General features: G+C 48.5%; 1 protein-coding gene across 1 annotated transcript in view; it reads right to left on the reverse strand.

Moving 5' to 3' along the window:
• The window catches only part of ntn4 (netrin 4), a 31,664-nt gene extending 15,745 nt beyond the window's left edge, over positions 1-15,919 (reverse strand). Inside the window, exons 1-3 of the mRNA XM_083757600.1 lie at positions 15,476-15,919; positions 12,618-13,210; positions 6,759-7,037 (exon numbers count right to left, since the gene is read on the reverse strand). Coding sequence (XP_083613726.1) covers positions 6,759-7,037; positions 12,618-13,210; positions 15,476-15,536 — 933 coding nt within the window. The 5' untranslated portion in view covers positions 15,537-15,919. The remainder of the gene's footprint in view (positions 1-6,758; positions 7,038-12,617; positions 13,211-15,475) is intronic.
• Between the last annotated feature and the right edge of the window lie 1,701 nt (positions 15,920-17,620).

Below are 17,620 nucleotides of genomic sequence, written 5' to 3' on the forward strand. Positions count from 1 at the left end.
CCCATTAGCAACAGACGCTGCCTAATCCAAGAGTCATCACAGCATGAGAGAGAGAGAGAGAGAGAGAGAGAGAGAGAGAGAGAGAGAGAGAGAGAGAGAGAGAGAGAGAGAGAGAGAGAGAGACAAAGGGGGTCAGTGAGTGTGAGAGAGAGGTCATTTTCCCACATCATGGGATGGATGGGAGAACCGCTACTTTCACTTTTTAAACAGCAGATAAACCAGGATCTGCTATTTTCGCTGTTTTGGAAAATACGGAGCCTTCTCTCCCTCTCCCTGTAATAGAGTCTATATGAAATCCATCTTCCGTTCAGAGCATTTTTGAGTGGTGCAACCACTCCCAAGGAACAGCTTTGTCCCAACCTATGTCCTAACCCATGTGACTGTGTCCCGATGTTTAGAGTACCAATAGGGGGTGCACCTCTCGCTTCAGACTGGTCTGATTTTTCTTAATATATCCAATCCCTCCCCCCCCCCCCCCCCTCTCTCTCTCTCTCTCTCTCTCTCTCTCCTCACTCTCTCTCTCTTCCTGGAATTACTGAATGGAGATTGATTGTTTGGCTTCATCACTGTAAACGAGAACTGGCCTCGAATGTGAAAAAGGGTGGCGTGTGAATGCGTGCGCCTGCTGCCATTGCTCGGCGTGTGTGTTGTGTTTGTGCGTGCGTGCATGTGAGAAAAATAAAGTGGAAGTATGCGGTGCTGAGGGCACAATAACAATCTCCTTGTCATTCCTGCGAGTTGGAATGCCATGCATGCTGGATAATGATGTGCTTTGGGGGGGGGGGAGGGAGGGGTGGTGGTGGTGGGGGGGGAAGGGAGGGTTACAAGGCATCTGAGGTAGCTCTTTATCTGTTTGGGTTATACTGTGTGCCACTGTAATGGGCCGTGTTGGAAGCAACGCTCACATTTGTTTACCGTAGAGAAACCGGTAGGAGGATAATGCGGTGCAGAAGTTTTTTTTTGTTTGTTTTTTCAGTTGCTACCAAACAAGCAACTGAAAATGCCATTGAACATAAAAAACACATGGACTAATTCTTGTATTTTCTTCCCACCGTGTGTGATACGCATGCATGTATCGAATTCGAATAAGACTGGCCTCCGCTTCGTGTCCATGCATAGACTAATGGAATGCACTTCCATTACAATCAGAACTGCAGCCTCACTCCCAATCCTCCGTCGTGGTCTGAAAACCCACCTTTTCAGACTCCATCATGGCCCGTAGCACTTGCCCTAGCCCCTTAGATAGCACTTTATGTAGACTTAGATAGCATTTTATACAGACTTATAGCATGTTTCGTAGACAGCACTAGAATTGCATTTATATGTAGTCTAGTATAGTATGTATAGTTTATATGTATAGTTTCATTATATAGATATCCCACTGTTATGTTCTTAGCTTATGCATGTTTCATGATAACTACGTTTTATATATGTGATGTATTGCCATGCTTTTTGTTCTTGCTTATTGTAAATTGCTCTGGATTAAGAGTGTCTGTTAAATGCCTAAATTGTAAATTGTAATTGCATAGACAAGGTGTGCGTGCATCTTGCACTCACACCGTTCTCTATTGTACAGAGACGTGAAGAGAGTTAAACACAGCCATATGGTAGTGGTACAGGAATAGAGCTCAATGGGTACCCCCCTACATCAGGGATCCCCAATTAATTTTCCCCAGGGGTCATATTATTTTGACTAGGGTACCGGGCTGGGGGGTCGGGGGCGGGCCACGCATGTGCGCTACATCTTAGAAGAGATGTAGATTTGAAGACCTACATTATTTAACAGTTGCATTAAACATAATTGCCTCCCTTGTGATCGTTGGCGAGTGTTAACGAGCACCACCTGGACAGACACACCTCTCCTCTGCAGTAGAGTGACTCATTTTCTCCAAAAGCCTCATTTCTGCATGGGTTATCATGGCCAGAAAGTAGGTTTTTTTGCCACATTCCTGCATAACTTCTGGGTTTGATCATGATGTCACGCGCATACCCTGCCCTATGCCCTATGCCCTACGCACGCACACAGCCCTAAGCCCTACACACGCGCACGCACACAGCCCTGTGCCCTACGCACGTGCACAGCCCTATGCCCTACGCACGCACACAGCCCTACGCACGCGCACGCAGCCCTATATGCCCTACGCACGCACACAGCCCTATGCCCTACGCACGAGCGTGTGAAGATGGATGCATGGATGGATTAATGCTAGATCAATTCTTCTATTATTGCATGCCAATGTTCCAGGAAGAGAAATGCTCTAGTTTCTATTCTCTTGGAATCCCCATCAATGATGTCATTGGTAGGCAGGGTTTCTGAACTGTCCATATAGCCCACCAATGAGGTGCGCAGCGTATATAGACAGAAATGCATGGTAACCGTCCAACAGTACAATCAATGAGCATGAAGTGAGGAGTCGGACTATACTTATTCAGGTGTACAGGCTTAGGATAGGGTGGAGTGCTCCTTTAAGTGGATAATGCATGCGACTGGAAATGTGAAGGAACACTGGGCAGAACAGAAATGGAAGATGGAAAAGGAAGGGAACTTTGTCCAGACAGCTGGCATTTTGACCAATTTCACATGTTTACCATGTGAAATGGACACGGGACAATTAGTGCACGTCCGTCCACACACACGGAGAGACCGACAGCACACACGCAACGCACAGCACACACGCAACTCACAGCACACACGCAACGCACAGCACACACGCAACGCACAGCACACACTTAACGCAAGAATATGAAGCATATACATTATGTAAACTATGAGGACGCATGCATGCGTGCCCCCGTGTGCACACACACACACACGCACACAGTGTTTTGACAGGCCAGAAAATGAACTCCATGTCCCGTGTGATGTCAAGAGAGGCTGCTGATGAGAAAAAGGAGAGAACGTGAAGAGAGCTGGAGGAAGAGGGAGGGGAGGGAGGGAGGGAGGGAGGGACGGGACCATATGAACATTACATGTCACGATTATTGTGGCAAACATAATTTGCGATGAACAATATAGTCGCGATAATCATGTTCTTAAAACTTAAAATGCCACTTTGTTAACAACCTGTATAGAGTCTATAAGTATAGAGTTTAAGTGGTGCTGACTTTGCAGCTCAACGAATCAACGATAGCCAATTCATCCCGGCGTAGGGGTGACAATTTCACCATCAATTTTAATCTCACGATACGGTTATCGTCAGTGCTCAGCACCAGCGCCCCTCCTCCTATAAACAGCGATAAGTGTAGATTCTGTCTGAACACAAACATTAAATGCCATTGACAATGAACGGAGAATTAATGTCATATATGTGTCTGAGCAAATCGACTGTCGGTGGAAACCCTTGGTCAATAAGGGACCACCATTCTTAGTGACGTAACTACGGTATGTTTCAAGGTTGGTATATTGATTCGAGCGCCTCTCACTCCTGCACAAACTGGAGCATGAGGAGACGCCCCCCCCCCCCCCATGCCCCCTCCTGCTGTTTTCCCCCAATGCCCCCTCCTGGTATTTGCCCCCCAATGCCCCCCTCCTGGTATTTGCCCCCCTATGCCCCCCTCCCCTCCCACCTTGTAAAAGGCTGGCCGTTTGTCTGGCCTTCTTCCCCAACAACTCGGAGAAGACATGAAAGCAAGGCCTTAAACAGCAGTATATGTGTGGGTGAGAGAGAGAGAGAGAGAGAGAGAGAGAGAGAGAATGAAAGACCGACAGAACTGGAGGGAGTGGAGAGAGAGATCTCCACTCAGAGATTGTGTAGAGAGAGAGAGAGAGAGAGAGAGAGAGCGAGAGAAGAGGTTGTTCATTAGCAGTCAGAGTTCAGCACATCACTCTGAGAAGCAAGCAGCCCCATCTGTGTGTGAGTGCCAGAAGCCCCTTGTCACTTTTCCTTATTGTGCGGATGGCTGACTTTCGGCTACTACAGCAGCCCCGATCGGCTCCTTCCTATGCCCCCTCCCCCCCCCCCCCCCCCCCCCCCCCCTTACAAGTCTTACACGCCCTCCCACCCACCCACCCACCCCACCAACCACTCCGCTGTGGCTTGACTAATTGCTGCTAATGCTCCAGTAGCTGGCCCTGGAGGTCATTGTGTGTGTGTGTGTGTGTGTGTGTGTGTGTGTGTGTGTGTGTGTGTGTGTGTGTGTGTGTGCGTGCAGGTTGTTGTTGATGGGGTGAGGAACAGAGGCTAGCTAACAGACAGTGTAATCACCATGCCCCACAGGGCCCTATACCACAATAACCCTAAGTGGCGGTCCTGGACCAACAAAGTCAACAGTGGCAACGACAAGGGAACTGCAGTGGCGCGCACGGTCGCCCTCCCCCCCCCACCCCCCCCCACACCGGCCCTCCTCCACTGCTCACGCTGTCTGGCCACTAATGGCTCACTGCATCAAGGCTACTTTCACCACTGATTACTGGACCGGAGCTGAGAGACGAGGGTTTCCGCTCCCGCGTGCACACACACACACACACACACACACACACACACACACACACACACACACAACTGTATGCCCATAGAGTGATTCACAAACGAGCATAGAAATGCGCGCAGACGAGAGGCCTACTGTAGCACGCGCTTGTGCTACTGTATACGTACAGTCGTACTATACACACATGCAAGCGTGCACACACGTGCACACTGCACACCCACAGTCTGAGAGTGTGTTTACAGGCCAGCAATCTTCTCCCCGCATCTGCCTTGCCGTGGTCTGGTTGTTTGGGTTTCACAGATATGGGGACTGCCCTGCGTGGAAACAGAGACCCAAAACAAACCGCTGATAGGACCGGGTGGGGGGGTGGGGGTTCTTATATAACCTCTCTTTACCACGTCCCACCGCATGTTTACCAAACGTCCCTGTATGACACAAGGCACTTATTAACACTGTGCAGGACAGGTATTAATGGCCAATGTATAGACTTCATTGCGCAACCGTGATGTTTTAAATTGGGCTAAAACGTAAGCTGACCGGAAACAAACAAGAACTCCTGAGTCCTGACCCATGTACTTCGGTACATGCTGGATGCATTGCCATGTTAGCTGCAAAGAACAGGCCATGGCATCGAGAGTTATACACACACACACACACACACTACGGTGGGCGTGACAGAAGCATTTTTTTCATTTGCACTCGATAACATAGTTTGAGGCCGGCGAGCTGTTTATCCGTCTAAATGTCTTTTTGTGTCCGTCGTTCAAAGGAAGCTCAATTGTTGACTCTTACTTACACACACCCCCCCCTGCTCTTTGGGGGCCGGCCCGCCGCTGATTGCGGGAGAATAGGCGTTCGGCTTCAAAGGCGTCGAGCGGAACTGTTTGTGGAGATGCCGGAGATAAGGAGTTCCACTGGTGTATACGGTCTGAAGCCTTTCTTTGTGTATCTTGCTGCGTTAACAGTGAATCAAGCGCGCCTGTTTACACATCGACTGAACCCACGTTTGCTCGCCCCACCGCACGCACGCACGCACACACACCATCATTAAGCCCTCTGCTGAATCAATAACCACATCTCCTGGCATTTCTCCCCATCAGAGGGAAAGGCAGCTCTTTATCTGCCCTGACACAGCCCGGCGACCGCAGGAAGTGGGAGAGAGAGAGAAAGGTGATACCCTGCAGTCATTAAGCTGTCTGCTGGCTCCTAACATGCACACAGTCGCAGAGAGAGAGTGGGAGAGACGTATATGCACTCTCCCTCTCTCTTGCATAACCACGCACACACACACACACACACACACACACACACACACACACACACACCAAAATTATTACATATAATATACGTAATTATTTTAGATAATCGCAATTCATTCGTTGTAATTGCGGTGGGTGGCTGGCTGGGTGCCTGGGTATGAGCACGAAAACAGCATGGTTGTTTTTCACCACCTGTGCGCAACATAATCACACACAAACACAAACACACACGCACATATTAACTGTAAATATGATGACTCCGGGTGTGCCAGTACAGTGCAGTACAGTACAGTAGAGACCCCCACACGGTAACTGTCATTTCTCAACTGTTTCAGACACGGGGCGGCTTTCCTGAATGGGGCCGGCACCCTGGGTGCGTTCCTGTGGGTCTGGAACTTTCACCCCCCCCCCCCCCCCCAGAGTTGCAACACTCACTACACACAGGTGTGATTTTTTTCCAGTCACGTGATCCAAATATGTACTGCATGTCGTAAAAGTTATCAAAAAAACGGCGAATTAAACATAAAACAAGAGTCGGTTTAGCATGTTCAGCAGGGAAAGACAAGGGGGGAAAAAGTTGGGTTTAGTAGTGTGTTCTAGTGTGTTCTGGGGAGAGGGGAGTTGCACCACTCAGTTCACACGGGTATTTTTTGATTATGAGGCAAAACAGAAATTCATTTTTAATTTATATTCGGGGCGGCTGTGGCTCAGGAGGTAGAGCAGGTCGTCTAATGATCCGTGGGTCGGCGGTTCGAATTCCGGCTCCTCCTGTCCACATGTCGAAGTGTCCTTGGCAAGACACTGAACCCTACATTGCCTCCAATGAGTCGGTTGGTGTGAGCTTGCCACCATTGGTGTGTGAATGTGGGAAGTGACGACGCTGGCGTAGACTGTTCGCCGCTTGACCTCCCAATGTATGAATGAATGTGTTGAGCACTTGGAAAAGCGCTATAAAAATGCAATTCATTATATATTCCAATGCCAAGACCACAATTAAATTGTTAATCGCAATTATCAATGTGCCCATTGTTTGTGACAACTCTCACACACACCCCGTGTCCCACGCCTCACCAAGTGGTTGGTCCTGTCCCGAGCAGGCCGGTATCCGGGGGCGGGGACGCAGTGTTCGGCGTGGCCGTTGCAGAAGCAGCTCCCCTTCACGATCAGGTCGTAGATGGCAAAGTGGCGGGTGGGCAGCGCCGCTGCGCCCGCGGCGGGGTCTTTGGCCTGGCAGGGGCAGGCCTGGTGCTTCAGCAGACGGATGCGAATGTTGGTCACCCTCAGCTGCTCCTGGGCCGCCGTGCCAAACGGGTCCAGCGACTCCCACTGGGGCAGGGCTCGGTAGATCACCTGTCAATCAAACAAAGAGAGGCACATTTCATAAGACACAGAGTAGTCTCTCTCTCTCTCTCGACTACCCCCCTACCCCCCCCCCCCCCCCCCCCCCCCCGACATAAACTAGATAAACACGACGCTATATTTTGAAGACCTAAAACTAAGACTAAATAAATTTGTCAATTGCGTTTCGGATAAAAGCGGATAAAATAAAAACTGGACTAAAATGTTGGGACTAGTATAGAAAAGATCCAGTACGTATAGAACTAGAAGATAAGCCAGTTTATGGTCGGTTTGCGCTCGGGTGTTGCGCTCTGAAAATAGCAGATTTAGTCGACTATACGATCTTATGATATTTAGTCGACTAAAACTAGACCAACAAAAATATGACTAAAATGAATGGAATTTTATTCATGACTAAAATCACAATTTGCTGTCAAGCTCAACACTGCTTCAAGCCAAACATCTTTTTGAACCCCCCGCTGTTGCCATCACCACGGCTTCTGTTGCTTAGCAGCCAACTTACACCGCTGCTTTTGTTAGGGCTAAAAAGTTGGTCCACACCCCAGCTCTCGTCCTGAAAGAAGTGTGTGTGTGTGTGTGTGTGTGTGTGTGTGTTTTGCTTTTCTTTTCTTTTTCTTTTTCTTTCTTTCTTTTGCAAGTGTGTCTCTGTGTCCAAGTGTGCGCGCGCAGTTGTAAGGAGGACCGCGTATCCCTGACCAGGGCTGTCATTGATATCATTGGCCGAGGGGTGTGTGTGTGTGTGTGTGTGTGTGTGTGTGTGTGTGTGTGTGTGTGGCGTGCGTTTTCTTTTTTTTTTTGGGGGGGGGGGGGGACCGTTCCGAGTCGAGCCCCCATGCTGCTTCCTCATTGGCTAGATGGCTGTCCCGGGAGTGTGATGGGAGGAGCGCTATTAATTTCCCTGTTGTTGGAAAAGGTCACAGGGTCACGGCATTGTGGTCCGCAATTAAGCGAACACGACAAATAGGATGAGGGGGAGTGGGGGGGGGGGGGGGTGGGGGGGATGGGGGGGATGTGGGTGCCGGTTCGCGGGAGAGCAACGGGGAGACAAAGCACGGGACGGAGAGATGCAGCTCCACATAACTCAGGCCCGGACAAAAGACCTCGGCTGCGACAGCCAGGCGACACCACAGCAACACCAGCACACACACATGCATCCACGCAGGCATGCACAGTAAAGTCTTCAGAGTAAAGGCATGCACAGTATAAAGTCTTCAGAGTAAAAGGCATGCACAGTAAAGTCTTCAGAGTTCATTTAACTCTCAGAGTTACATTCACCCCGGGCCGGGCAGACTACTTTCTGTATAGAGTAGACCCTTAAAAGGGTACGTTTTTATAGTCTCAGAGTTTCATTAACACTGGGGATATCACGGTGTGCTATACTGTTGCGTGCAAGTGTGTGCACACGCAAAAAACACGCGCCACATCGTTGCTGTTCGGTGGGGAAACCTCATTATGTTTGTAAGCTCAAAACAAGTCACATCTTGGCGCTTTTTGTAGAGCCTGTAAATCGCCGGCTGTTATTTTATACGATTTTGCAACCCATCTTTTCACCCAGTGTCAATTATCTAATGTAATCCTGGGCGCTACACTTTCTCTGCCAAACTGGGGGGGGCAGCGGACTGGCCTCATACTTCCAAGCTGCTTCTTTTCAGTTTTCACCTGACAGGGGAGAGTTTCCTCGGAGAACGATTAATTAATATAGCTATGAAAACATAACATTTATTTTTCACTAATTGGACACTTGGAAAACAGTGCTTGACAAAAGAGAACAGAGAGGAATCTTTCATCATTTACAAAAAGGCAATTTCTCTTCCGGTTTCAGGCTGAAAGAAATAATGCAATTCTGGCTTTAAAGGGACCTAATTCCATCAAAGCACTGTGAACTGTAAGCTGGCAAACATGGCACAATGGGCACTGATGGATCCGGAGCGCGCACATGCACATGCACATGCACATGCACATGCACATGCACATGCACATGCACATGCACATGCACATGCACATGCACATGCACATGCACATGCACATGCACATGCACATGCACATGCACATGCCAGTAGCACCAGTGTCCATCAGACCAATGGCACTTCCTTCCCGGCAGACAGAGAAGAAAAAGTGTCTGTTTATCTGAGTGAGTGCACTGCACGCAGAATGTGCAATGCGCATGTATACATGTGTGGAACTGCGTGAGAGGAAGGAGGGTGTGTGTGTGTGTGTGTGTGTGTGTGTGTGTGTGTGTGTGTGTGTGTGTGTGTTGGATCGTGTGTGTGCGTGCGTGCACGTCTGGCTTGCTCCCTCCTTAAGGAGGTCATTTTCTATAACAAACACATTCTTGCAGCCCAGCTGACCTCATAAGAAGGAGTCCTACATGTGCCTACACGCACACGCACACACACACACACACACACACAAGCACACTTGTGCTCACTCACATACATTTGCACGCACTACCCTTTCCCCCGCATTACAGGTTAACATGAAAAGCTTTCAGCGCAAGAGATGACATGCTTTCATGTTTTGGTGAAAAGAAATGATAGCAGCAGGAGAAGGCTGAGATTACCTTGCTCCCTGTATCGCCCAGAGCTACACCCCCCACCCCCAATACACACACACACACACACACACACACACACACACACACACACACACACACACACACACACACACACACACACCCTCCTCGTGTTTCATGTCCGTCTACACACACGGCTCATCATGCTCATCTGATTGGGCTCTGAAACACTCGTGCATTATACACACACGGTATAGTATTCAGACAACACACAATCACACATGTTTGCAGGCGTAGGCCTACTGTCGACAAGCGTACGCACGTGTACACACACACACGGGGGGGGGGGGGGGGCTGGCAACCGCATACCTGCGTGCACACTCACACTTCCCCTAGGCACAAGTGGAGACAGTCAGAATTGCCCTCCTCTCCTCCACATGACAAGCGCAGAAGATGTAAAAGCCCGTCGCAAAAATATAACCAATCTACAAGTTCACGGCGCGCGGCGACGCACCGCGACGCGAGCGTGTAGATCGGTTATTTCAGGGTGCGTGCCACTGCCGCACGACAGGAGTATTATAAATAAATTACACGTATGGCGGGACTGGGAGCCTTCAGACATGCTTGCGCTACGTAATGACATGCTTGGCTGCCTGTCATCGCCCTGCACAGGACACCAGACAGCTTAGCTGTCAGTTAGCATTATGGGCAGTGCACGGCGGCAGCATAAATATACAGTAGACAGATTACAGGGGGGCGGGGGGGGGGGGGTTGTTGCAGCCGAGCCGAGGCAGCTGTGCCAGGACGCTGCTTAATTGACCTCTTTTGACTCGGAGGTTCAGAGGGTACTGGGGGTGAGAGGGCAAAGGTCACACTCACAGGCAGCACAGGTGGCAAAGTCTAATAATCAGTGGTGTAAAGTAACTAAGTACATTTACTTAATAACTACTGTACTTAAAAGGACAACTTTGTTTTTTGAGTGGTGCAACCACTCCAAGGAACAGCAATGTCCGTGTGTACCCAACTATGTGGCCATGAGCACGAGAATGACTATTAGAACCAGTAGGGGCGCTGTTTGCCAGAAACAGAGAGAGAGATAGTGCTGCACGTGCTGCACTGTTGCCTGCTAATGAGAGAGAGAGAGAGAGAGAGAGAGAGAGAGAGAGAGAGGGGAGGGGGGAGTTGCACCACTCAGTTCACACGGGTGTGATTCTTTTCTTTTCAACCAAGGTTCAACCAAGATATTTTCGGTTGTTATCAGAGAAAGTAAAAGATGAGAGCTTTCTTTCGTTTGAACGATTTTAGCTATTTCTGACAGGGGGGGCGGGGGGGGGGGGGGCAGAGCGGGGTAATAAAGGCCGTCGGGCTCACTTGGAGGGAATCTTAGCAGAGAGACCATGTGGGGGAACGGCAGGGAGGTAAACATCTATTATACATGGGGGGCGGGGGGGGAGCAGGGGGTATGCTCTGCATTGGCCGTCCAGCCACAGCTCCCCGACACGTTGTTCCAATTTAACATCAATGGGCCTCCGGGAGCCTCTCGTGCTACAGTCAAACCAGTAACACAAGCATGTGTGTTTACTTTGCCGTTTGCACACACACAGACCAGCCAGATCACATTATACACCAGTGGTCACAGGGAGCACCAGACCAGTGGTCCTATACAAGCACCCTACAAGGGGGTTCCTGGTGGGTTCCAACTTCCAGGTGGTCCCCAATGTGCAGCTATAAATGATGGAGAGTTGTTAACCAAATGGATCCTTATAGATCTTTAACTATTGAGAGTGTAGAATTAAACAAAAATGGAGCCTATACGGTTCCATTTAGTTAAATTACTGTTAAACATCTGCATTACTTAATTTACAAGAAGGCTACACAATTAAGAGAATGTAGAAGAATTGTTATTTTGATCAACATTTGCATCTCATCAAATGGTGGTACGTGGCTCCAATGCCGAGGCTCCAAGGCCTTCATATGAAAAAAGGGTTGAAAACCACTGACACACACACACACACACAAATAAGGCTGGGTATTGCCAACAACCTCACGATCGATGCGTATCACGATACAGAGGCCACGATACGATATCCTACTATAAATAAGCCACGTCTCTGCGTGCGTATGTGTGTGTGCGCGTGTGTACGGTTGTAATACACGTAACTCGAGAACCGTTTGACCCACCGACTTCACATTTGACACACGCATTCCACTCCAGAACCACCACAAAATGCTCTGGTCAGGCTCTGCCAGTGGGCCTAATGAGGCCAACTCCTTTCACCTGGGCCAGGCTCTGCCAGTGGGCCTAATGAGGCCAACTCCTTTCACCTGTGCAATTTCCAGCCTCTGCCATAGCCAATTGAGGCTCAACCACTCAACCAGTGGGCCGAATTGATTGCCAAGTACACTTTTCAGTTTGCAGTCTTCACACACACAGGCATACAGCCACATACACAGATCTGACACCGGCTGACAGTTCAAACGCGTGCTATGACAACGTATATCATTAGGTTCAGAAGTTGCATCGTTCCCAAGTAGGCCGGTGGCCGACTGCGACGGGCACGTACAGGTCTAGTCTAACTATAAATGCGCCACGTCTCTGTCTGCGTGAGTGTGTGTAATGCACGTAACTCGAGAACCCTTTGCCCCACCGACTTCACATTCGACACACGCGGTCCACACGGTCCATACACACTCAGTGCCCGGTATCGAGTCGGTCGGACACACGGTTCTCCAGAACCACCACAAAAAGCTCTGGTCAGGCTCTGCCAGTGGGCCTAATGAGCCAAAGTCCCCTCACCTGTGCAATTTACAGCCTCTGCCTCAGCCAATTGATTGCCATGGCAACCCCACACCTGCAAATTGATTACTTAACCACTCCACTTTTCACAGTCAGTTTGCACTCTTCAGACACAGGCAGATACAGAGATCTCCATGTGGGACACAGACAGACAGTTAAAACGGGTCAAGAGAGCAGACCAAGAGTAAATTGAACCCACCACTATCCCCAAACGAAGCCCCTTCTCATGAAGCAACTAGAAACCAGCACCCACTCTTCTCACCTCTCCGCGGGTGCACGGATAAGCCCCGGAGTATTTGGAGGAGCACGTGGCTCCTCCGACGTGATCCTGTCCTCCCGGCGGCCCCTCTCCCTCCTCCCGCAGGCCGAACGCGGCGCTGCAGTTGCCGGCGTAGTACTGCAGCGCGCGCCACGTGCGGCCGCGGTCCCGCGAGCGCTCCAGCGCCATGGCGGCCGGCCGCGGCGAGCGGAACACCACAATGAGGTGCGTGAAGTAGAACTCCTCCTCCAGGTCCAGCTGGACAGTCTCCGACTCCACGCCCTCGGCCGACTGCCACCAGGTGTTGGGGTGGCGGAACGACGAGTCGGCCATGGCGGCAGCCAGGTGCGCCAGGTGGGGCAGGGCGGCGTTGCACTTGGCGCACTTGGCGCCGCCGCCGCAGGGCTGGTTGTTGTTGTTGGCGTTGCCGGTGGCGTGGTCGGCGGAGAAGGCGCAGTACAGCTCCGTGCCGTTGTTGCCACACACTGTCTGGCTGAGGAGGCGGCGGCCCAGCGCCAGGTTGCCCATGCGCGGGTTACACGCCCGGCTCTCGCAGCGTGGCGCCACGCCCGCACGCAGCACTTCCGTGACCGTGCCTGTATGGAATGGACAGACATTTATTTTTTAGACATTTTATGATAACTTGTGAAACGGGACATTCTGCATGAGTACTTTTACTTTTGGTAATTGAAGTATAATGTGATGGTAATACTTTTTTTTCTTTTTACTCAAGACAATTTTGATTACCGGACGTTAGAGTAGAGTCTACTCCTGCATTGCAGTAGCCTATTGGTACTTATTTTTAAAGTAAAGCATCGTTGCTGTCGGGAGGAAACCTCATAACAATTTTTTTTTGTTTTTGCATAAATCAGTGCTATTGAACACCCTTTACGTCTGTGTGTTGTTTCGAAAATATTGAACCAATGGACAGTAGTAAAAAGTGCTTTGGACAAAACCTCTTAACTCCATTGGACCCTCAAAATGTCTGCTAAAGCAACTAACTCCACCACCCCCTCTCATGGAAGTAATTGACAATATATAAAGTTACAACACCAACTTTGATGAGACTGTATTGCTTTGTTTTAAAAATGGTTTTCTTTATTTCCTGAAAAGTCCCGGAGTAGAGCCGCTGCTCCTTCGCCTGGAAAGGAGCCAGCTTAGGTGGCTCGAGCATCTGGTTAGGATGCCTCTCAAGCGTCTCCCTAGGGAGGTCCTCGACGCACGTCCTACTGGGAGGAGACCCCGGGGCAGGCCAAGGTGCAGATGGAGGGATTACATCGACTCACTGGCCTTGGAACGTCTCGGGATCCCCCAGGAGGAAGTCACTAATGTTGCTCTGGAGAGGGAAGTCTGGAGCTCTCTGGTGGAGCTAGCTGTTGCCCCCACGACCCGACTACGGATAAGCGGTTGAAGATGGATGGAGGTTTCCTCCCGACAGCAGAGATATGCGAGTATGGTACTTTTTCCCACCCCTGATTGTGATAGTGCACCTGCCAATAGGCTCTTTGGCCCCTTTTCCACCGGTTGGTTCCCAATGGGAACCGGTTCAGTTCTTTTTGGTTCAGTTCATGAGCCAGAGCTCCAAAATTGGAACATTAATTATGAATTGAGTGGGCAAAACCTAGCCCCTTTCGGAACCCTGGTTTACCGTTTCTGAATTTTGGACGTCGGTACCCCCCAGGGTCCCTCAGTACTTATTCCACTCTCCATGGGAGACAGATGTACATAGCCTCCGTTCACACCACGCTGCGCTCACCATGACACTTCCCCAGTTGATTACTTACACGAAGACAATGATTTATTGTATTACAAATTAAAATTAACATTTTTAAATATGCAAATGAGGCATTATGTAGGTAAATAGAAAAAAGCTACTACTGTGGGTTATCATGTATTCACTTGTATTGATCCTATAAACAATATAGGTCTAGTTTTTCCCACCAATTTTGGAGCTCTGGCTCATGGACTAAGAACCAAAAAGAACTGAACCGGTTCCCATTGGGAACCAACCGGTGGAAAGGGGGTCTGAGTGGCTCAGATCAGGTCTGCTTATCATGCATGGAGCAGCTCTGTGTGATGATGACTGCAAAGCAACAGCATTCTGACGCGCTAGCCCTCCAAGCAGAACCCAAATGCTACTGAAGTTTCTGACATTTGTTCGACCCTCAGCCCGGTTCGGTTCGGATTGGGCTGACCCAGGGGGTTCCGAGAGGGGCTACTGACGCGCGTGCATGGTGGGATCACAGTCCCTGGAGAACAAACCCCCGGGAGCGAGAATGACATCTTCCAACACTGCATGGCTGCCTCTGCTGCCAACTAAAGTCACCACATTGATTTATCGCCTAAAAAAACCTTCGAAGAACAACTCGGATTTTATAGCAAATCTGCATGCCTTCCAAAATCAGTAGGCCTACTAGCAGTGAACAATGGCAGATTCACTCACAAACATCATCGCCTATTGTTCCCATGCGTCTTATTGACTATAATTTATTGAGGTTATTTTTTAAGGGTGTCAAATGGTTTCATAACTTTAATTTCCCTATATTTTTACAACGAGACTTTATAGGCGCATGTCTGTGCAAAACAAAGGGACTACACGATTAAATATACCATCTACTTATCTAGCCAAACAAATGAAACAATATCATTTTGGTGCTAGACATCGGGGACCCTGACCTGCTACAAAAGACGTGCTGCACTTGTCATTGTCACCCGCATTGTCCTGGCATTGTTTGGAACACACTTTTACAATGCAGTAATAATAATAACAACCAACCACAATAGATGTTTATGGTGACAACAAAATCACCTTCTTGAAGCCTGGGAGGAGTTTTAAGATTTAAAAAAAATAACCCACTGACCTGCATCGGATGGGGTGGCCAAAGTGAACACAAACAAGGCCATTATAGCTCCAAAATCCATTCCGTATAGTTGAATTCGGGATGTTGGTGGAAAGTACTGACTGAGGAAGGAATGAAATCCAGTCGAACAACGTGTTAAACCTCGCTAAAAGTTATTCAAGTGGCCAAAGAAGAAGTATATAGATGCCGGCCCAGGTTTCATGAACGACGGCAAAAAAAGGAATTAAAGCAAGTGCGCAGGTTTAAATAAAATAAAGATATCTTCCTCCTCCCTGAGTCCAGGCGCTTTGAATGAATCACACAAGAGCTGAATCAGACAATCAGTCGTGAAAAGGAAAAAGGTTTCACGCGTGATTTCCACCTGTGATGTTGTGGGACTGGGACTGACTGTCTGTCTGCTGCTGTAGTCTCCCTACTGTAGACCTGCTGCTGTCTATTGCTGCTTCTCAACTAAAACTGCACATTACATTTGTAAAAGGAGGAGAATTGACAGCGGCATTCTGAAACTCCGCCCCCCTCCCTCCCTCCCTCCTTTCTGCGTTGCAGTGGGTCGTGGACCCATTTGTGGGTCGCGCGGACGCATTTTTATGGGTCCCCTTTATTTTATTTTATTTTCTACGTTTTGTTTTTAATTGTTATTTATATCAAAACATTTTCAAATAAAACATTCGTTTTCATCATTTAATGAAAATAAAAATAAAAAGATAAATTCCATACATTTCAAAACAAACGTATACAGTAGTGGAAGTAGCCAATCTGAGCATGTGAATATAGCTGTGATCCATAGCTCTAAATGCTGTTGCATTTAGAAATTTAGAAACTACAATCTGATATTTTCACTGCTTATTTTACTATAGTTTGGAGTCCCAGGCTAATTTATAATGGACTGCCGTTTGATTGATTGATTGATTGATTGATTGAAATATTTATTAACAGTTTGCAGAATTACAGTACATGCCAAGCACAAACTCAATACAAAGACTGTTAACTGTGAGTGGACGACCCAATTGTTTACAAGAGGGTCCACCATGTTCAATTCATCAAAACATTTAGAGACGTACAAATAGACACTTCTATATAGTCAAAGAACAGAACAGGAATTCATCATAAAGGAGGTAAAAAGGGAAAAGAAACATATACAGTGAGGGGGGGGAAAGGGGGGGGGGGATTCATATTTTACGGGGGCCAGTTTCGAATTGTAGCCGTCCGTAGGTGCCCTTTGAGAGCAGTTTTGAAGGAGTCATGGGATTCGCATGTCTTAATGACTGAGCGAAAATAATTTAGTCCCTTGTTTGTGCCGAATCTGGGTTGTACATGGTTCGTTGCACTCCCTCTGGTGTTCTGGGTGTGGACTTCGTTAACATTAAGGAAGTATCTAGACAGGTACATGGGCGACAGAGTACAGCATCTTGCAATGGGTCTGGTCCACAAGATTCGATTCACCACCAAGATACGACCCTAAGCCATTACAGCCTGTCAAAGTGGGCAGGAGTGAGGTGGGTTCGGGGGGTGAGGCCAAGTAGGAGCCTGACCAGTTTGTTTTGGGAAGTCTGGATTCAACCACTTCAACCAGTGGTCCAGGGACCACTAGTGGTCCACTGGTCCTTGAGGGGGGGTTCCAGGCAGGTTCCACATCATCAATACAGCATGATACTTACAGCATGATCTTACACAACACTAACAAAATATTCTTTAATTTTGTGTGAATTGGGTCTGAGAGGCTAAATTTCATGAAATGGTGGTCCATGGCTCAATTAAATGCTGAATAAATAATGGACCTTGGTATGCAAATGGTTGAAAACCACTCACTTTTGGGTCTCGGCCTGAAAGGTTTTGGAACTGTACTGGTTCAAACGAACATTCCAGCGAGTCATGACTCATATGAGTCAGACTAGACTAGAGTATAGTATAGCCTAGAGAGAAACATTCCAGTCAAGAGAGTCACAGTAATGTTTAAAGCATTGTCAGATTCTCAAACGTTTTGATTTCAAGAACCCACAGTTTGGAATTAATCATAATAGGCACACAGGCTGACTGAGAAAGCACGTGTACAAAATAACAGAATGGATCTGTGCGTGGTGTTGTTGTTTGTGGGTCCATTTAGTTCCCTTTGTAAGGGTCCATTTGGTTGCTAACTGTCAATAA

This window comes from Protomyctophum parallelum, assembly GCF_964188405.1.
Source record: "Protomyctophum parallelum genome assembly, chromosome: 22".
In the NCBI taxonomy this organism is placed as follows: domain Eukaryota; kingdom Metazoa; phylum Chordata; class Actinopteri; order Myctophiformes; family Myctophidae; genus Protomyctophum; species Protomyctophum parallelum.